Source organism: Homarus americanus, unplaced genomic scaffold (genome assembly GCF_018991925.1).
Source record: "Homarus americanus isolate GMGI-L3 unplaced genomic scaffold, GMGI_Hamer_2.0 scaffold32929, whole genome shotgun sequence".
Classification (NCBI taxonomy): Eukaryota; Metazoa; Arthropoda; class Malacostraca; order Decapoda; family Nephropidae; genus Homarus; species Homarus americanus.
The window spans coordinates 21,245,116-21,268,795 of record NW_024737097.1 but is presented as its reverse complement, the minus strand read 5'-3'; the positions used below and the strand labels follow the sequence as shown (position 1 = coordinate 21,268,795).

Here is a 23,680-nt window from a genome sequence, read left to right as displayed (position 1 = left end):
ATCCTTGAGGTCAGATGTGTTTCGGATTTCGGAATTTTTCGGATTTCAGAAAGATTACTTTAGATTTTTTTTATGGGAATTAGCCCACCCGGGTATAGGTTACCGACCCACATTTGGGGCTTGGGGGGGCGAAAATATTATTATTATTATTATTATTATTATTATTATTATTATTATTATTATTATTATTATTATTATTATTATTATTATTATTATAATAATAATAATAATAATTCATAGGTCTAGGTCGTGTTTCTCACTTTTGATCTTGTTTTCATTTTTGTATTTCTTTATTATTATTATCATTATTATTATTATTTTTTTATTAGTATTATTATTGCTATCATTATTATTTTATTATTTCATTTTTGTGTATCTTTTACAGTACAGGTTGTACCTCTCTAGTGCGGCATTCTGTGATCCAGAACGATTTTAGTTTGCCCAATAGCCAACATCCCTGATGTAACTCAAATGTAATTTTAGTTACAGAACCATCACTTCGCATTGGAAGCAGAATTATGGCAACATTAAAGGTAAATTAAATAGTACTTTAACCGTATTACTTTTTCTTATTTATTTATTTCCTATCTTATGTTTATATGCTTTATGTAGGGTGTTTCAGGGGTAAATTTCCATGGTCTGGCACCGGTCAGGTCCCGAGGTTGCCGGACTAGAGAGGTACAACCTGTATTATAAATTACTATGAATGATTATTATTATTACTACTTTTCTCCCCCCAGGCCCCAATGTGGGTCGGTGAACTGTGCCTGGGTGGGCACTAGAGAGGCCAATATGGGATCAGCAGGGACATTCACAGATATTGCCCGTGTAGTGGTGGTGGGGGCTACATCTAATGCGAGTAGGGCGGTGGCAGTGTCTTTCCAGCGTTGGCGCTTGTCTGCCTAGGTTTGCAGTCAGGCTAAGTCGAAAGCATTGACACCTTCTCGTGTGGTGCTCCTCCAAGCGTTATGGTGTGGAGTAATCGTCTCCCAGGTGAAGGAGTCGATGTGGCGCTTTTTCAGGTTTGTCTTAAGACTATCCTTATACCTCTTCAGTTGCTCGCCAGCGTTAAGTTTACTATTTGTTAGGTGAATGTAAAGTAGATGCTTTGGCAGTCTACTGTCGTCCATGCAGTAACATGGCCAGTCCAGCATAGTTGTTTCTGGATAATGGTAGCCTTGATGCTCCTACAGTTAGTGTCAGTGAGAATACTGGCATTTGTTCTCGTTTTCCCAGCAAACTCGGAGGATGGAACATAAATCATGTTGGTGAAAGTTTTCAAGTGCCTTGAGGTGTTACCTGTGTGACCCATGTCTCGCTGCCATATTGCAGAATGGAGAGAACCACTGCATGCTATACATGCAAATTTATAGATAATTTCAGCTCCTTACAGCTGAAGACACAGGTAAGGAGTTTGCCAAAGGCTTGAGATGCACATCTGATCCGATGTTGAATCTCTTCATGGATGTCCGCGGTGGTGGACAGGTGGGAGCAGAGATACTGAAAGTGGGTAACCTTAGAGAGGGTAGTACTGTTAAGCTGGAAGGATGGTGGAGGTGTGTCTGAACCAGGGGCAGGTTGAATTAGAATCCAAGTTTTACGTACATTCACCTCAAGGCCGAAGTGTGCATACGCATCTGCTTAGATGTTCAGAATCTTGTGTCAGTTGTGTTCAGTGTGAGCAACAAGGGCGAGGTCATCTGCATACTGAAGTTTAGTAATGGAATCTGCCAACACCTTTGTTCCTGCCTGGAGTCATCTTATGTTGAAAAACCCTTCATCCGGTACTGGATATCCACCCCTCCAGCTAAATTGGCACTGGCATGAGTAAGGAAGGCAGCCAAGAAAATGGAAAAGAGAGTTGGCGCCAGTACACATCATTGTTTTACCCCCATTTGGATGGGGAAGAACTCACTCTGGGTGCCATTGTGCAGGACACTGCCATTCATGCCATTGTGGAATTGCCTCACCATGGCGATGAATTTTGGTGGGCAACCAAAACAGCTGAGGGTTCACCAGAGGGCTTCCCTGTTGATCGAGTCGAAGGCCTTGATGAGGACAGTGAAGGCCATGTACAGGTCACGACGCTGTTCTCTGCACTTTTCCTGTATCTGGCAGGCAGCAAAAATCATGTCAGTGGTGCCACGTGCTTGTCTAAAGCGACAATGAGATTCTGGGAGGAAGTTTTCTGCCTCAGGAAGAAGTCTGTTTAGGAGGACTCAGGCGATAACCTTGCCAGCTACGGACAGCAGTGAGATCCCACGATAGTTGCCGTAGTCTAACCGGTCTCCCGTGTTCTTACAAATATTGACAATGGAGGCATCTTTAAGAGCTTGAGGGATTTCCTCATTTTCCCATATATTCTCCAGGAGAGAGTAGAGGTCCTCCTGCTTTATACACCTCGGTTGGGATTCCATCAGGTCCTGAGGCTTTGTTATTTTTCATCAGTTTGATGGCAGTAGCTACCTCATCCAGGGATGGAGGATAGCCGAGATGGGTCAGCTCTGAATACCGAGGGACCTGCTGGGTAGTCAGGACATCCACATCGGTGTTTCGGTTGATTAATAAATGGTAGTGCTCTTTCCAGTGCTGAAGGAGGCCTTCATCTTTTATTTCTTTTTACACATTCTGTATGAACGCTTGTGTGTGATTGTAACAGTAAAAAAAAAAAAAATAAATAAAATTACAGTCCAGTATTCATTACTTATAATGAAATACATGTAGCTACATGAATGATGATTACAGGATTTAAATGTTGATCAACCTAAATAAGGTCTATTCCAGGTGCTAAAGCAAGCAGACTTGGCACCACCAAGTTGTTTTGGCCCAAATTTGTGAAAAAAAATTTGACTACACGGTGACAAGTTCACACCAAAATTTCAAGTTATCACCAGTTGTTTCTTTGAATGTGAAGTACAGTAATGTACAGCCATGGTTGCACCTCCTTGTCCTTCAACATTCTGTTCACAATGACTGTCTTCATCAGCAGCAGTTACTGTTACATCGTTAATTAACCAACTCTACTGCTTCCATCTGTTGTCTACGTGTACAGCAAGTCCTCATTTAAAGTTGCCCCCGAAAACGTTGTTTCGTTATGACATCGCTATTCTTTAGACGCTCACGATTCGGATAACGTCCCATCGATTGAGTATAACGTCGTCACGGACTACTTTGTACGGCGCATCACCCTCTCTCACCTTGGCCCACTATGCTCTCACTCGCGGAGCATCACAGCATCCCCAGTCTTTGTTAGGCTTCCACAGTGTTCGTGCGTGTTCAAGTGTTTTTGCACTTAACCCTCTCAGCCTCAGAGCCTGAGAGACACATGTGCACTTACGCTCAGCCTCAGAGGTTTTTGCCGAAAAATCCTTTATTTATTTTTTATTTTTTAGGGCTCATTTCACTGCCATGGAATTGTTTTATTAATTATAATGGTGTCTCGTCTAGCGTCAATTTGTCTGAAAAATTATATGAAACCATAAAAAATTGAAAAATCGTGAAATTTAAGCCACTTTTGTCGAGTATAAATTGAAAAAGTGGGAAAATTTTAGTAACATCTTAATTTCCATTCTCATTTTCCTTGTATTATGGTGTTCATTGATATGTACTATATACCAAAATAAAGAACAAAGCCTGTAGAATATAGTGGTAAAAGGAAAAATAATATAACGCAAAAACTCATGGAATAATTAAAGGGCTGAGCGGCGCATCCTCCTCTCGCTCTAATGGCCAGAGCAACACTGGCTTCATGCTGCGCCGCCACACACACAATGATCAAGACCGTCTTGGGGAAGGTGATAAGGCCCACACAAAGAAAATGACGTCTTGTCAAATGGCGTCCAAAGTTCAGTCAGTTTCACTGAAAAGTTTTGAGTTATTTGAAAATATAGCTCATTAGATGCCACTTAGGCATCACGAGGCTTTGCGTAATTTTTTTCGCCTTTTATGTTCGACGCCACAATGGCTCCGTGCGAGGCCGAGAGGGTTAATACTGTACTCTAACCATTCGAAATGGCTTCCAAGCGCCCATCAAGTGCTACTGATGCTAGTGTTGTGAAGAAGCAACGTAAGACCATAAGCCTTGCTACGAAAATGGATGTTTTAAACCAATTTGAGAAAGGTGAACATTCGGTGGATATTGCTGCTGCGCTTCACTACCCACCACACACTCGCTCCACCACCTCCACCCATCTGTGAGTACAATACTAAATGATTTAGTTTATTTATATATATACTATTTTCTATAAACATTCCATGAATTTCTGTATTTGTAATGTATTTTCATGGGGCAAAGGGAGGCTGGGGAAGGTAACTTCCGTATTTTATCCATTTCTTATGGGGAAAAATTGATTCCGTTAATGTCGCGGTTTTCAGGAATGGAACCACGACGTTAAGCGAGGACTTACTGTACTAGGTTGAGAATCATTCATTTCCATGATGGCTATAATCCTATACTGTACTATAAACTGAAAGCACCCGAGAAACTAAGCAACTCAAAGCAAGAGCCACAACTGACAACCACACATTATTGTATACCATGATCGCGACTGCAGAGTCTGTAAGTCAATCTTTCTCAGTCATACTAACACCTTTATTAATGAATGTGATATAAAAAATAAATATTACATGTACAGTACTGTGGATTATATAACCGAAATTAAATAATGATAATATTCAAATTTGCAGTCATTTGTAGAACACATTATTTTATCTCCAAAAATTTGAGAGGAATAGCCATGGTGCATCATGAGTATCATACAGTGTGTGCCTTCTACTTTACCCACCTGTGGTCGACCATCAGGTCCTGTCGTCATGGTCATCACAGAGGAGCTGCTGTACATGTGGCAGCTTCCTTGTTGGGCCATCTGGTCCTGGAAAGAAGAATCATCTTTATATAAACCAAGCATTTACTTGTATTCAATCTATACAGTACAATTAAATGCTTATGCTTAAGCAAGACTCCCAATACTGTACAATATTCCTAAAACTCTCCCTTACAGTAGTTTGTTTAGTGGAGTTTCCTAATGTACTCCATAACAAATGTTTTCAATGTGTTGCCAGAATTAGGACTGAAGCTTGAAGGAAATTGTGCAGAAATTTCCTATTCAACCTAACAAAAATTGACCATTCTTTCAGTACATATACATTAAGGACAGAGTAAACTATGGAAACCAATGGAAATTGTGTTGTTTCAGTATAAAGAAAAAGAAAAAGAATATTGCCTGTATACACGTACGGTACTGTACAGTCAAAGAAAAAATTGCGTTACAACCCCCCTAGCACTATCTTCCAAAACCCATGACGAAGAATTTGGGTAAAGTGACAGCGAAACTTCATGGTTTGAGTTTCAACAGGAAATTTGACCAAAACTCTTTGGCTTGGGTTTTGGAACATAAGGTGTGGTAAGTGTAGTGGAACTTTTTTCTTCGACTTCAGTACAGTATACTGTATATCTTTGAAAGGTAAAAATTATGACTAATAAATTTCAAATACAGTACTGTACATTCATTAAGATTGTAATATTAGTTGCTCTGACTAGTTTCATGTTACCTGTAATGTCTACATATTTTACCTGTACTGGGTAATGATAATGCCCCTTTGGCTAAATCTAACAAGGAAAAAACAATTATCCTTGAAAATAAAGTAGAAATCTATAATGGATGCTAACAAGATTTAAAAATATGAAAATTTATTGGTGAGGTAATGTGAGTAACTGAGGAAAATCATCATCACTGGGCGAGTATAAACAATCTTTTATAGTACTTTTCATTATTAATGGTTTATGTGAAAATTACCAATCTTCTAGTGACATCCAATGTCTGCTCGTTAACAGAGGGACCACTGTGCAGTATATTGTACAGTATTGTAAAGAACAAAATGCTGGCTGGCTACTTTTGTATGGTGAGGGTGTGAGAAGAGTAGATTTGCTTTGGTAAATAGAAGATAGTTCTGAATATTTATGAACAATTATTCCAAAATTGTGAGGGTTTACTGTATGTACAGCACAGTATTTGGAAGACCTGGAAACTACTGCTTAATGTAGATCCAAGAGTCATAACTACAGTATACGTATAGTCTTCTGGATAAAAAGTTCACAGTTTCATAATGAATCAACAAAAGATGATTGGCAAATTACACATGTAACCAAACATATCTATAAACACAACTTCAACTTACTGGACATAAGGAGGAGAACCTGAAGACAAAAGGAGCACAGGCTGTCCGGAACATGGTCGTTGGCAAGGTCACCTCCTACTTCTCCACACTATCTTTCTCAATGTTTCTCTTTCACTCCAACAAATCTCACCACAATGTCCAATTTGTAATTTATACGTCACTAGCTAGGTCGTATGATTTAGCGTTTTTCTAATTAGTAGTACTACAGTGCTGTATTTAGAATACTGTATAATACAACTGATGTCATAAGTCTTAAGTTATCTTTTTAGAAATGATCAAACATTTAAAAAGATATACTGCAAAATGCATTCACATAGATGTAAGGTAGTTATGTGCGTACACTACCGTATTGTACTGTTTTTCTAATACCATACAGTACTGTAATTTTAGATCTCACAACATTTGAATGATAACTGAACTTCTCTTTAATGGAATGATGCTGTCAAAATTACAACTGATTAGCACATCAATAGAATTCATAAATACAGTACAGTACAGTAGGCTCTCGCCAATAACTACTTCCACGATAACGTTTTCGACAATAACGGTAAGTTACAATAGATACCCATTTTCGATAATAACGTCTGGATTCTCTTAAATAACGGAGATTTCGTGGGAAGCGTCCGAGCGCATCAATGATAGCGTTTGTTTGCCGCCATGTTGATGACGTAGTTGTCCACTCCGCCTCACTCTCACACACGCTCCATGGAATACAGCGCTGCGCCCACGTGTGAGATTTTCGCTTCTATAACCAGTGGCTTCCGCATTTTTGCCTGTGGGGGCTGGGGGAGGTGGTGGAGGGAATGATTTCCCACCTGAACGCCCGGGAACTTTTAAAGTGAATGAGAAAAACAATCCCAAAGCTAAGAGACAAAGCCACAAGAAGCGTGCGTACTCAATCAAGGATAAAGAACAGATTGTTGAACTCATTGAAAGTGGTGCACGGAACATTGACATTGTGAGGAAATTGAACTGTCCTGAGTCTACAGTGCAAAATATTAAGAGGAACTTAGAGGAGACCAAGAAGAGTATTGCGCTGGCTAAAAATATTTCGGTAGTGATGGAAATGCGAGGCGAGCTATGAATGATGAAGGCGATAGAATCAGGTTGTTAGTGATAACAGAGCATTTTCTTGTGAAATGGTTAGCTTGTAGAATGAAAGACAGTGCAAGTGTTAGCGACCCCCAGAAGATACGTAACAATCATCACACCAAGCACCTCAAAAACTCCCCCAAGCTAAGTGTTATATTACTCAAACTCTTTATTTTGATGATTGAATAACAATTCTTTTTATTTTGGCTAACAAAAAGTGTTAGGCAGGGCTTCAAGGGGAAAAATGAGTGAAATTCTTGGGGCGGCGGCACCAATAAACCCTTTTTACATGTATTTTAATGTCACACAAATAACGTTTTCGCTAATAACGGTGTTTTTCAGGAACCTATTAGACGTTATTGGTGAGAGCCTACTGTATATAAATCTATTATGTATATTTATCACAACAGAGTACAGATATCAGCATTAGGTCCAGCTCAGCAACTGTACAAGAGATGTTGTGTAATATATTTCATCATACATTATTAAACACTGTATGCAGTACAGCTATTCCTCGACTTATGACCTACTCGATTTACGACCACCCGCACATACGACCGCCTCAGTCATACCAAAATTATGTCAAATTACGTATTTTCGAGTCCCGACGTTAGTGATTGTGCTGTGTACTGACAAAATTTTCGTTTGTAATTCACTTTAAAATGGCTGGTAAGCTTAAAAGTGACAGTTTTGTGGTGCATACCATTATCTAAAAGTAGGCATCTATTAGCCTCCATCCCAGAGATGTTATAAATGTCATAGATGGGGCCATGTGGCTTGTTTCTGCCCTTATCAGAGACCATGGTGAAGTCTCTGTGCACAACCACACACAACAAAGATCTGCAGGTGAAACTGTACAAAAATAATGCATCAACTGCCCCCCGCCCCCCAGCGACCAAACCTGCCACCTAGGCAGGTGTCAGGCATCTCTGCTGCTATAAGGGAGCCACCTAGGAACAACCCCTGGTTTACCGGCATCACTGCACCTAACCGACCGGTACCAGCTGTTAACAGCAGACCCGCATGGAGTGACACACGCAGAGCCGCAACAGGAAGCTACCAACGCTCCCACTAAAGACACAAGCAATGTTGTGAACACTGCCATAGAAAATAACATACAACAGCTTGAAGATCAACTGGCCAAACAAAATGAAGTGATAACAGACTTTTGCAACACAATAATACTGGTAACAGTTTTACTGTTGCCTCTGTAGACATAGTCAATGAAGATGAACGAACAGAAAATGGTGGTGATGTTGAGAGTGACCAAAGTGGGTTGATGCCTTCCACTGAAATACAACCAGCTGCCTTTGCAAAACCACTGAGAGGATGGTTCTTGGCAGACTCTTATACAGAATCAGAGAACACATGTCTCCTCACATAAATGGCTTCACCCATGGTAAAAGTGCACATAATTGCATCACCACATTCCTAACTGGGCACGGGGATGAAAGGCTAGGATACATCACATTTCTTGACCTAAAAGCTGCATTTGATATTGCCAATAGGCAACTTATATTGTACAAAATAGCAAAAAATGGATATAGGAGGTCGGCTTTACACTGTATAAGTGGTTACCTCACCAACAGAAAGCACTGTTTCAGGGTTACAAGAGTGAAGTTAAAGATATGCAACTTGGCACCCCCAAGGTGGAGTACTTAGTTCCAGTTTGTTCAATGTTCTTAAGAATGCAATAAAGTCAACCCCAAACAGCCCCAGCAATATTAATGTTAGCTATGCAGATGACATGCTTATACATACTAAAACTTATTGTGAAATGCAAACCACCCTGAACCATGTACAGTCAGCCTGTGAGAACCTTGGTCTCATCATCTCTACAGAGAAAACTAAGGTACTGTATTCGACAAACAAGCTGGTAACTGCAAACGCGGACCATCAAACCTTAAGATAGGTAACAACACTATTGACTATGTCTCCCTCTTTTAATTATCTTGGTGTCTATCCCCTGTACTTCACCTGCCACACAACGGCTAACCCGTCAATGTACTGATAGGTTAAAACCCCTTAAATGTCTCAAAATGTGAAAAAAATAGAACCTTATAGGGACAGATCAAAGCACACTGTGTATGCAATGGCACAGCACTTTATCTCTAATGACAAGATCGCTGATATACTGTACCGAGGCCGTATCCACACTTCGCATTTACAGTAGTACTTAATCAAAATTCTATGTACCGACTAAAACAAACAACGTACTGGAAATACTCTGTAACACTCAATACCGTAATATCAAAATCATTGGGGTCCAATAAACACCCTTTGTGGCCTATGCTCTGTAATCCTTTTTGCACTACCGCTCACAGGATGAGTATGAGGTGCACAATAAACTAGCTGCTGTCTGTGGCAAGAAAAAATTCATTCCCACTGACTCCTTACCCCCCTCCCCTCTCAATCCCTCCCTCCTTACCACCTCCCCACTCACCCCTTATCCCCTCCCCACTCATCCATTACCACCTTCCCACTCATCCTTTACCCCCCCAGCCACCCCTTACCACCTTCCCACTCATCCTTTACCCCCCCCAGCCACCCCTTACCACCTTCCCACTCATCCTTTACCCCACCCAGCCACCCCTTACCACCTTCCCACTCATCCCTTACCACCACCCCACTCACTCCTTAACCACCACACCACTCGCACCTTACCACCACCTCACTCCCCACTCATCCATTACATCCTCCCCACTCACCCTTTACCACCACCCTACAGACTGATGGTAATATCACACAGACCATCTACACTGATGGATCTCTTAACCCTGCCTGTGGGAGGGCTGGAAGTGCTATTGTTGTGACTCAACCTGACGGTCATATAATTGAGAAAGGAGTTAGAATTAACAATTCTAAAGAGGAAGACGATAATGAAGAAACACAATCAGAGAGAAAAACACTGACTCTACCTGTTGCCTCCATTCGTCTCGGAGCACAACCCACCACCTACTGTATATAACACCACAGGTTTATAGGTACAGCACTGATACCAGGAGACTCCCCTACCTACCTACCCGTCTAGGTATACTTTACAGAACTTGCAGCCTGCTCTTATCCTCTCCATACATCTCTCCTCCTCCTCCTCCTTTCAACTTACCTCTCTCTCCATTTACCTGCCCCACTAATCAATCAATACATCCATCCTCCTCATCTTCCTCCTTGTCAGGGGCTTCTGTTTGTTTACCCCCAACAGCTGCTCCAACTTCTTCTGCTCTTTCTAATGTTTATTTTGTTCCGTTTTTTTTTTTTATACTGTTTCAGAGCCTCTTTACCTCCCGCTGCTGCTGCTGCTGCCACTTCCTCACTAGCTCAATACGCTAGCAGTCACAGCCCGCTCATCTCTCTCTCTCTCTCTCTCTCTCTCTCACCTACGATATTAAATTCCAAATGTGATGAGAGATTAGAATGTCAGTGTTATTATTACCAGCCAACAGCCGCATTATTACCAGCCAAAGTCCTAAGTTGCTCACAACCTCGAACTTATTTTTTCTAAACCTCTAACTTGTAATTTACTGTCTCTAACCAGTGTCTCTCACAACCTCTAAATTGAGGGTCTCATAACGTCTAAACTGTGTCTCATAAATAACTTATCTCTAACAACCTCCAACTTAAGTCTCTAAAAAAAAACTAAAAACCTCAAAATTTTGTCTTACAACTTCTAACGTGTCTATCACAACCTCTAAGCTACGCCTCTAACAACCTCTAAGCTACGCCTCTCACAACCTCTAAGCTACGCCTCTCACAACCTCTAAGCTATGCCTCTAACAACCTCTAAGTTACGCCTCTCACAACCTCTAAGTTACGCCTCTCACAACCTCTAAGCTATGCCCCTCACAACCTCTAAGCTACACCCCTCACAACCTTTAAGTTACGCCTCTCACAACCTCTAAGCTATGCCTCTAACAACCTCTAAGCTACACCCCTCAACCTCTAAGTTACGCCTCTCACAACCTCTAAGTTACGCCTTCACAACCCTAAGCCTCTCACAACCTCTAAGTTATGCCTCTCAACCTCTAAGTTACGTTACCTCTCACAACCTCTAAGCTACACCTCTCACAACCTCTAAGTTACACCTCTCACAACCTCTAAGTTACACCTCTCACAACCTCTAAGCTACGCCTCTCACAACCTCTAAGCTATGCCTCTAACAACCTCTAAGCTATGCCTCTAACAACCTCTAAGCTACACCCCTCAACCTCTAAGCTACGCCTCTCAACCTCTAAGCTACGCCTCTCACAACCTCTAAGTTACACCTCTCACAACCTCTAAGCTACACCTCTCACAACCTTGAACTGGCCATCAACTGTTGGCATAATTTAAGTAGAGCCGTGAGTCAGCTGCTCGTAACGTGGACCAGCCGTACTTTTGTGGGGTGGCACTCTCGCCCTAGAGGGGAGGGGGTGGGTGGCACTCTGGACCTGAGGGGAAAGAGGATAGGCAGCACTAAACCTGGGGGGGGTGGTGGTACACCATTCTCACGCCTCTGTTTTACTGGCCTTATAAGACTTGGTGTGAAGAAAGCAGAACAGCGTGAGGGGAGCAGAGCAGTGTGGGGGGAGCAGAGCAACGTGAATGGAGCAGAGCAACGTGAGGGGAGCAGAGCAACGCGAGGGAAGCAGGACAGTGTGATGGAGGTGCCAGATAACACTAAGTGGTGGGTCGAACAAGACTAGGGGAGAGAAGTGTTAGGGAGGAGACATGAGTATGTCGTCCAGATATGAGTAAGGTGACCAGAAATGAGTAAAGAGTTAAGATACTGCGGTAAGATTTTGGGACAGGTATAGTGTGTAATAATAAGCAAGAGGTAGAAATAGGAGAGGAGAGAGACAGGTAGGGACGTGGGAAAGATAAAAGAGAATGGAGAAAACATCTGAAAGAGGAAAAGACAATAACTAATGAGAATAAAAGGATAAAGAATTGAGACAAGTGTAGAAGGATATAATTGCCCTCCTTAAAATATACAAGATCACACTTTATAACAAAAACGTAAACACAGAAGATCACGACAGAGTATATAACAAAATATATAAAACTAACATCCCCTGAGCCAATTTTTTTACCATCTGATCCTGGAACGGTGTAACCCATATAAAGTAGAAACGCAATTCCGAGACTCGTTCCAGCAGTTCCGAGTCTCAGGAGTGCAAGTTTCCCACACAATGGGTGACAATACCCCTTGGCCAAAGACAAAAAGAGAAAACTCTTTAATAAACCAAAAAAAAAAAAACAAGCATAAAAAGGATAACTTATAAACAATTGCGGCACTGCAGGTAAAAAATGTGTTGACTATAAAGCAAAACAACAAAGGATTTCAGAGATATAAAACTTGTGGTAGGGTGTAAAGGTTCTTCACCGCCAGTATTGAGCGCTGGTATAAACAAACGGCCACCACCACACCAGAAGCCAAGAGAGTGCCAATATTCCTCCGCCCCGCCGCGTCCAATCACATGTAAAGGAAACCCTACAGAGATACACCAATTACACACCCAATCATCAATACCCTGAAGCCTTCGGCGGCGTCGTATTCTGAAAATATATTTGGCGCGAGAAGCTGTATTTCTGGTATAAAATTTGTGGGGGAAGCTATTCCCTATTCCGTAATTTTCACAGAAAATGTTCCACAATTTTTTTTCTGAAACTGTGAATGATTGCACGATAAAACTTTTAAGAGAGGGAATAAGAGCGGCCCATCTGCAGTTAATTTAATGAGGTTAATAGATTAGTTACGACTTTCTTGTAACAGCTGAGGCAGAGGATGCTACCTAAGGAGAGGATTCTGGTGCAGTCAAGAGCGCTCTTCACACCAAACTGACCCGTATCTACCACGGTGAGAAGGAGGAGGTTTGTTTGGCGATGTAGCCCAGTGTGCCACTGCCTGTAGAGGCGATTCATTTAACAATTTCCCAATGCTCCACACACACCACCACCACCACGGCGTTCATCTTTCACACAAAATGCATGAATGCTAAGTTATATATATATATATATATATATATATATATATATATATATATATATATATATATATATATATATATATATATAATCTTAAAACTTATCCCCACAAATATAGATTGGCTGAGTTATGCGCATGGAACTAATACCCATCACCAGCGATGTGCATTTTTCAAGCTGATATGTAAGTTAGTCTTGCGTCCACACCACACACTTCACTGCTGTTACTGTGCTGCTTCTCTGACAATAATCACCTATGTCTTTACTTATCCAACAGCTCATTTTGTGAATGTGCACACACACGTGCACACACGTGCACACACATACACACACACACACACACACACACACACACACACACACACACACACACACACACACACACACACACACAGGGAAAAATATTTATCAAAGGGTAGAGTGGGGGCTATAGAGCGGAGGGTAGTTCACTCGCCACAGCCTTCCCTAACGTTTACCTCCACTCTCACAGTAAAGTAGTGTGGGACGAGTGGCCAGAGAAAGTTAGGGAGGTTGGCCACGCCTTCTTTTCCTCCCCTACCTTTGTGCCATGGCCAGGTGGTGTGGGAAAGTGAAAGGTAAACATTCTCTCTCTCTCTCTAAACGCCTGTGTACATACTTCAAATACCTTCATTTTCTCTCCTACTCCCCCCATGTTCCCTCTTCTCTTTAAGCGGCCTCTCTCATTCCCGTATCCTTCCGCCTCCCTACGTTTCCACGTCTCCCTCCTCCCACGTATCCCTCCTCCCCATGTCTCCTTCCTCCCCGTCTCCCTCCTCCCCACGTATCCCTCCTCCCCACGTCCCCTTCCTCCGTCTCCCTCCTCCCCGCCACAAGAAGGAGGAGACAGGCTGCTGTGGTCCGGAGCAACAGAGAGACGGGATTGAAAATTTTAATTCTTACAGCCAGTGAAAATTACCCGCTCAAAGCTTCTCCTGACACACACACACACACCAAAAATGTCCCATCTCTCTTTGTTGAGAACTCGGCGATCTGTATGTTGTACAGATCGCTATAAAACGACGAGTAAACTAATACCACCACCACCAGGCACGACATCTAAACACAGAGCAACGAAACACCCCAGAGAAACCATGTTATCTTCCTGGGAAAAGTCACAGGAGAGAATAAAACTTAAACAACAGCACAAACGAAAAATAAAAGCCAGCACCGAAGACAACCTTTCCGAGAAGTGTAAAGGGTATACAGTACGGCAGCCAGCCCCAGGGAAACAGTGCGTTGTGGCCACTTTAAATAAATTCAATCGTTGCACTTCATAAACAATACAGTACAGTACAGGGTTCAGGCTTTAAAGTCTCGTCCGTTGAGTATTTAAAGGCAACTGAACACTAAAGAATGTACCCAAAAAGATTTATTTTAACCGTGATATCAATATAATAATAATAATAATAATAATAATAATAATAATAATAATAATAATAATAATAAAACAATTACCTTGACTATGTACGCTCATTTTAACACCAGAAAAAAAAACAGTACAGTGTATACAGAATATATGGAAGACATTTTGTAACTTAACTTACACCGAGTGGCCGTATTTAGTTCAGATAGAAGCCATTATTGTATTATATTTTTTACCAAAATTTTTGTGTTTTGGTTAAGTCAAGAATTAAGGTGCCGCCATGCACCTGCTATCAGCAATATTCGCCCGAAGAACCCAAGGTATGTACAGTAACAAGTAAAGGTACAGACTTGAAAATTATAACAGTTACAGCACACAAACATTACTTAAGTATCAGTGTATATTATTGAGTCACATTATCATAAACTTCAAAAAACACAGAGGTTATTAAATAGATAAATTACTATTCCTTTAACTACAAAGGTTTTCCCTGCAATACATTTAGAGGTGTCTCTCAAATAAATAAATTAATAACAATAAATTAATGCAAAAATAAATAAATAAATAAATAAATAAATAAATAAACATTTGGGTTAATATCATATTCCGTATCGCATTTGTGTAAAACAGGAAAAATATTTAATATACCCGGTATCAATGTTTACATGGTAACTCACCAAGATATATTGTACTGAACTGAACTGTACTAGCTCTTGTTACCATGGAGAGGATTAATTGTGTTACCGGGTAAGCTGGTGTGTGTGTGTGTGTGTGTGTACAAGGTCACTCGTTCATGTACATTAAGCACTTTAAACAGCCATCCCCGTCTACAGGATATACAACACCACAGTATCCATCAGACACTCTTTGGTCGATAAAATATTGTAAGAACTATATGAAGAAAAAACTTACGCAAAAATTATAAAATTGAAATCCCGCAGCCAGTGCTAATGCCTGACCAAACCTCTAGACTAAACGTAATTTATCGTCGCTGATCTTAACCAGATAAACAGTCTCATTTTCATCACGTAAACTGTGTACAAATTCCCTAAGTTCCTCGACTTAGGATTTAACATGTCTGGCCAGCATAGAAGTATATTATTATTCTGATCTACATTTTAAGCGAGAACTGGCTCACCTAACAGCTACTGTTGGCCGTTGCAGCCTGTACGAGCGAGCACATGGGTGGTCAACCATCCACCTGGGCATCTTCCTCAAGTGATTGGCGAGTAAAGAAAAGGGACGCCAACATGAAAATACGTGGGAATATAATGGTTGATATCCAAGATACCGTTAATGACATCTGTTGACAGACAATGATGACTAAAGACTTCTATACTGTGTACAGTCAACTTATCCGGGAGGACACAACTGTGAGACAACACACAGTGACACACCACCAACACACAGTGACACACCACCAACACACAGTGACACACCACCAACACACAGTGACACACCACCAACACACAACACTGACAAGAGGCAGCAGAAGGGTGCCAGTGCCAACCCACCCGTCGTCAGTATTAAAACATTTTACTAGCACCAGCAAGGGCGCCTCCTGGCCTGCCAACATACTGCCACCCTGAATTATTTAGAGAAATGCCAGACTGAAGACGTGGGTACAAGGAGTGATAGAGAGCTGCTGGAATACCTCGGTGCAGTACCAAAATGACAATTACAGCAGCCACATCAAAGAACCAAAATGCAAATCATGACAAAACATTATTTTACAACGATAGTATAACGTAAACAAGACGAGATGGGAAGCCACAATGCAATGATCTACAGGGGGTAAACCTGATATCCTGACGTGACGACAATAACAACATGAATGAGACGGCAGTTTAACTCTGGACAGGCTCAGGCCACGATAAGTAAACAAAACAAATTAAAACAACGGTATATAAGAGTAACTTTACAAAATATTAATTTCAATCTACATAAAACCTAAACCATAATACAATAAATGAAGCGTGGTTAAAAGGAAGATAATGTGTACACCTGAAGAACTTGGCATATGAAGGGTCGACAAGTAACACCAGACACGCAACCTAACACCGACCTCCCTGAGCCACTGTTGTCTCTCTCTCTTATACAGTACGTGACTTACTTTTGTATATCAAAGTGAAAGAACGAATTTTAGAGTGTGTGTGTGTAAAATAATAATAACAAGTAACGGTCTATTGAAACACACACACACACGTTCTTATATGAATACCGGAGTGCCAAACACGCAGGATAATCAGAATTCACAGCTGGGTCACATCCATCGACACTGTATAGCTACAGTACAGGTATACTCTGATAGACGGTTATTCACAGGTGTTGCTCACGTTCACACTGACTGATGGCATCTTATCATGAGGGACAGCGCGAGACTCACTGCATCCCACTCCTTCGTTTCTGTCTCAAAACTTGAAACAATTGACAAGGTCCGCATCAAGTTCCTCTGGATTCCGTCTTAAGGGCCCCATACACACTCAGGTCGGCCCGTCCGGCCACCTGTTCAGGCCAGCCTCACATGAAATCGCTACCTGATCGCCTAACCCAAAAAGCAACTCTTGGTGAAGAAACAAAAGCTACTGTCAACCATCTCAAATATCAGATGAAAACCACGCAGAAAGAAACCGTAGAGGAACTTTGGACCAATTTCAAAATACAGGGAGCCCGCACGTTGAACCATTACGACCCAGTTGTGGACATCAAACGCCACTACAATGACTGTCTTCCACTCACTCCACCCTAACAATTCGTATCTACAAAGGTACGCTCGGGATACCTAAACTACTGGCAATAATATCGACAACCCGGAGCCCAGCCGCACTACCTGTAGACTGTGTGGGCGTCTCACCTCCCACAACCTTGCCCACTACACCATGGTATGTGTCGACACCACCTCGTACAGAGCCTTTCCTTCACCACACTTCACCCCAGACAGGTAAAACTTTATATGGAACTCTGTGAACACCAATAAATCATCCATTCTCTCCAACTTACACCTGTAATTAATGGACTCTCAGACAGCCTCGCCCGCCAATCAACTGAGTCTAAGAATTCAAGCATCAACTTCTCATGTTTCCCTTTCGGGTGACTATATTGCTTTGTGTTTTAACTTACACAGGATACAAGGGCTGCCCATTAAAGCTCCATTACCTCTATCTTCAAGAGCTGTTACTACCCGACCTTACAGTACACTATATAACATCACTCAACTAAACAATAATAAGGAGAGGTGTGAGCCAGCGTGAAGGTGGTCAAGGTGATGTGGTTACTGTACATGACTGAGTCTCACCTGACTCTCCATAAACATTACCTTAACCACACGCACGCACGAGCACACACAAAATCACTCACTCAAAGCCAACCTTCAACAGGGACCTTTAGTAACGCCCCCAAAAACCCACACAGATTGGTGCCAAAGACTAAATGAGATGTTGGTGGAGGAAATGGGGAAAGGGAGGAATGAGGAAGGAAATGGGGAAGGAAATGGGGGAGGAGGAAATGGAAAGGGAAGGAGGAAATGGGGGAGAAAGGAAGGAGGTTGCAGGAGAGGCAGACAGGAGCCAGGACCTGCCAGTGGCCCGTGACTCACCAGAGGACACCCGCTCAGTGACCACCATCTCACCCCTGGTCACCCCCTCCAGAGCTGACAATATTTTTTGCTTCTTCTTAGTCACCTGGTTCACCTCTCCCCACACACCTTGGTTCCACCTCTCCACACACTCATTTGGTCACCACTCCCACACACCTTGGTTCACCTACCCCACACACTCACCTTCTTGTCTCACCCACTCCACACCACTCACCTCTCCCACTCACTTGGCACACTACTCACACTCTCACCTGGTTCACCACATTCATCTGGTTCACCTCTCCCACACACTCACTTGGTTCACCTACTCACTCACTTGGTTCACCTCTCCCACCCCACCTCACTTGGTTCACCCTACTCCCACCCCACTTGGTTCACCTACTCCACACACTTTCATCTTTCACCTGCTCCCACACTCATCTGGTTCACCTCTCCCCTCACTTGGTTCACCTACTCCCACACACTCTTGGTTCACCTACTCCTCACCTGGTTCACCTACTCCCACACACCTCACCTGGTTCACCTACTCCCCACCCCACCTGGTTCACCTCTCTCACACTCACCTGGTTCACACCTACTCCCACACACACTCACCTGGTTCACCCTACTCACCTGGTTCACCTACTCTCACCTGGTTCACCTACTCACACACACTCACCTGGTTCACCTACTCACACACACTCACCTGGTTCACCTACTCTCACTCACTTAAAATTCTCCTTGACCCACTTAAAATAAAAAAACAAACATCTTATGTACTTTTTGCTTCTTTTAGGAATTGATTTTATTTTCGTGTCTTCCATGGGACTACAATAAGTCATTTAATAACATACTACCTTCTCATAGTATTGAACAGGATACGAGTTACATGTATAGTGAAACAATTCATAAAAGCGAAAACAAAAAGGAAATCTCTCGATCCTAAAAAAAAAAAAAACTACATTCCTCAACGTTGTATAAAGGAACACGATGCCAGATCCTTTAATAGAGGAGTTTTCGTCCATAATCTATACTCTCTCTCACTCACTCTCCTTCCTACCCTCTCCCCTCTTTATACTATACCTTAGGGGCTTGAAACTGTGCTGGGGAAAAAGTAGGAATGTAAACAGGTGAGGAGTAAACACTGCCAGGGTGATTAGGAGCGAGTGAGAGGGAGAGTAGGGTGGTGGGCCAAGTTGTGTAGGCTGGCGTCAACACCTGAGAGTGGTCATTAACGCTACGCCCTTACACCACGGTAAACACACTCCCACGCTCATTACACACACACACACACACACACAAATACACTTACAACATTAAAACCACTATTGAATCTCGTAGAGCGGAATGGGGTTAAAATAATAGGAAGTCAATTATACCTTGAACTGCAGTATAAACTTTCACCAATGTCCCAGTGAGATGCGTCCCCAGCTGGTCATTGCTTAATCAACACCATCCCCCCATCCCTCCCTCTCACCTCCCCCACCTCAACTACCACACCATAAAGTTACCCTCCATGTTTTACCACTGGCGGGAGGAAGCTCTATACATGTCCACTATACACAGGCGTGCCTTTCTCCAGAGTTGCAGATCAAAACATAACCCGGCCAGCCTTACCCTGCCTCTCCACGCTCACACTCTATCCTGGTCTTTTATTCTTTACATGAAAAGACAAGACCTGTTCACCCACTCACTCAAAACTGAAATATTTAGAGTCAAGCCAGGGAGTCAGCCACGTGGGCCTGGCTTCAGGTATCACAGAGACATGGAGACACAATAGGTTCATATCTCCCTCATATTACCTCGCACTTTATGTGATTCGGGAATCTGACCTAAAACTCGGAAAATGCAAAATGATAGCTAGTAGTGACGTAAACGAAAATACAAAAACACTTTGTAAATAATAATTCATGAAAGCTTTGACTAGCATCAACATGACAGCTGTTCAAAGACCGTGACTTTATACCTACATTGTCTGAGAGGGAAAAATGCTAAATCATAAAAATATATTATTACTGGAGTGTGTTGATGTCAGCCCAGGACAGTGTTGACTAATACCACCACGCGCTCGGTTAACTCCCTCACAATGGTAAATTATTTTCAGCACTCTTATCTGTAAGGTTTTTTGATCCATTGTGTTTTGTAACTGAACTTTTTGTACACATAATTAGGATTGCTTTATATGAAGATTAATAACGTTGATCAGTGTTGTATAAATTAATATGTGTAACAGTAATATATATATATATATATATATATATATATATATATATATATATATATATATATATATATATATATATATATACCAAGAGAGAAACACAAACGATCCACCAATAACCCTTAACGTAAACACCACTTTCATTGATGCTAAGAATAATATAGTGTTGCATATCGTCAATTCTTCACACACACTAGAGAGAAATTAAATGTGAAGTAAAGTCAGATTTGTCGCCAGCGTCGTGTGAACCTCGGGCTGAAAAAATGTCAGGGAGAACGGTGTTCCTCCTCTCTATGAGGTCTTTCATTGACAGTTGTCGCACATACATACATACATTAAGACAATGAAGTAAAAAAGGTAAATAAACACCATGCGAGTGGGTTCTTCCATAAGACTGGCGATCCGTTAGGGGCGGTATGGATACAGCATAGGCCCTACTGTAGACGAACCCTATCTTGGGTACGCAAGAAGCAGTGTGACCAACACTCGATCGACTTCACTTTCTGAACAGGAGGATATCCCGAGAGATGGGAGGTGAGCACCCACTCGTCCGCCACATCCCAACATTAACAATAAAACACAGATAAATCACCGACAACAAACTTTTCCATGTTAGCAAGGTGTGGGGTAGACGTTGTCGCTTGACGCCAGTGGTAAAAAAAATAACCTTTACTCCGTAAAAGCCAACAAAAAAGTTTATATAAATATAATTTACTAATACCACAAAATACTAAAATAAATAAACAATCTAAATTTACCTAGACAAGAGCAGGATTTCCAGTTTTACTGTGACAATATAAAAACGTGAGAATGTGAGACTGGTCGACGGGCCACAGCCAAATATAGGGTTCATCAGCACGCTATTTCAGTGTACTGCCCCAGTCCCTTTATATTACTGCCGCTGCTCACACCAACAACTTCTACACATTTATTTTATCATCATTTAACTATTTCTTCTTTACCAGAATCAAACAATTAAGTATAATATTTTACAACTCCACTAATTGGCTGTTTATTTCACGGTCTTAATTTACTTTTATAGACAGCTCCTGAACCATTATTCAATATTTGTATAAAAACTTTAGTTATTTCTTTACCTACATCAACATTCCTTCTATTTTCACCCAGCAAGTTTTCTTCATTCTCATTTATTATACTTTTCTTTATTTTTACCTTTCCATCTACAGTAATTCTCTTTTCGGGTCAATTGAAGAATTAAGTTATGTCACTAATTTATATACTAACCATCAACTACTTATCTCAAATATAAGCTATTAACATTAAATATCTGTGAATTGCTTTTCTTGTTTTATGCTGCGCCAAACTTTACACATCTACAGGTATACCTTCTATATTAACCTTCATCATAGTTATATGTACTGAGTCAACTTATAGGTCCAAGTCGTCATTAGTGAGAGTGTCTGTTTGTCTGTCCAGTTGAGTAACCTTCATCTTGTCCGATATATACGTCACACACACACAAAACAGTTACCGAGTAAGTCATTGACTCCGTTACCATCTGGCTCAGCATGAAGCTTCCACACTTCACCACCAGCCGCGTCTTTCATTAACATTATCAGTTTTAAAATCAGTTAGGACTCTGCCATCACAAACACAACTCACCACACACACACATATCCACAATCATATACCTCCAACACCAACACCACCCAACACCTTCAACACCACCCAACACCCTCAACACCACCCAACACCTCAACACCACCCAACACCTTCAACACCACCAACACCTCAACACCACCCAACACCTCAACACCACCCAACACCTTCAACACCACCCAACACCAACACCACACCCAGCACCTCAACACCACCCAACACCACCTTCAGCACCCTCAACACCACCCAACACCCCCAACACCACCCAACACCTCACACCAGCCACCTCAACACCACCCAACACCCTCAACACCACCAACACTAACACCTTCAGCACCTCAACACCACCTTCAACACCCTTTCAGCACCCTCAACACCACCTTCAGCACCCTCAACACACCCAACACCAACACCAGCCAACACCATCAACACCACCCAACACCCCTCAACACCACCCAACACCTCAACACACCCAACACCTTCAGCACCTCAACACCACCCAATACCCTCAACACCACCCAACACCTCAACACCATCAACACCAGCCAACACCCTCAACACCAGCCAACACCATCAACACCTCAACACCACCCAACACCAGCCAACACCCTCAACACCAGCCAACACTCAACACCAGCCAACACTAACACCACCAACACCAACACCACCCAACACCAACACCACCCCAACACCTTCAGCACTCTCACCACGCCCAATACCCTCAACACCACCCAACACCTCAACACCAGCCAACACCTTCAACACCACAACACCAACACCAGCCAACACTCAGCACCACCCAACACCTCAACACTACCCAACACCCTCAACACCACCCAACATCCTCAACACCACCCAACACCCCAACACCACCCAAAATCTCAACACCACCTTCCACCACCCAACACCTCAACACAGCCAACCAACACCTCAACACCACTAACACCTTCAGCACCTCAACACTGCCTACCAACACCACCCAACACCCAAACACCAGCCAACACCTTCAACACCAGCCAAACACCAACACCAGCCAACACCTTCAGCACCACCTCAACACCTCAACACCACCCAACACCCTCAACACCACCCAACATCAACACCACCTTCAACACCAGCCAACACCCTCAACACCAGCCAACACTTCAACACCAGCCAACACCTTCAACACCTCAACACCACCTACCAACACCATCCACATTAACACTATTTCACATACCTCAACACTTCAACAAAACCCAACACCCAACACCACCCAACATTCTCAACACTGCTCACACCTCAACACACTCACCACTCACACCCCAACACTACACACTGGCGACCACACACACCAACACACAGGAACGCACACAAAGAGTACACTTTTCTCTCTGTGTATGTGTGTGAGGTGTATCCTGGAGGGTGTATCCTGGTGGTGTATCCAGATGGGTATATCCTGAGGGTGTATTCCTGCAGGGTATCGTGGTGGGTGTATCGTGGTGTATCGGAAGGTGGTATCGTGGTGGGTGTACGGTGGGTACTGTAGGGTGTATCGGGGTGTATCGTAGGGTGTATCGTGAGGGGGTGGTCAGGAGGGTGATCGTGGAGGGTGTATCGTGGTGGGTGTATCGTGGAAGGTGTATCGTGGAAGGTATCGTGTGGGTGT

At 42.4% G+C, this 23,680-nt stretch overlaps 1 protein-coding gene across 4 annotated transcripts in view; it reads right to left on the bottom strand.

Moving 5' to 3' along the window:
* LOC121873319 (myeloid leukemia factor 2-like) overlaps positions 1-23,680 on the bottom strand; it is a 147,797-nt gene that overhangs the window by 18,837 nt on the left and 105,280 nt on the right. For all 4 annotated transcript variants that reach the window (XM_042376831.1, XM_042376832.1, XM_042376828.1 and 1 more), the window contains exon 3: positions 4,785-4,871. In XM_042376831.1, coding sequence (XP_042232765.1) covers positions 4,785-4,871 — 87 coding nt within the window. The remainder of the gene's footprint in view (positions 1-4,784; positions 4,872-23,680) is intronic.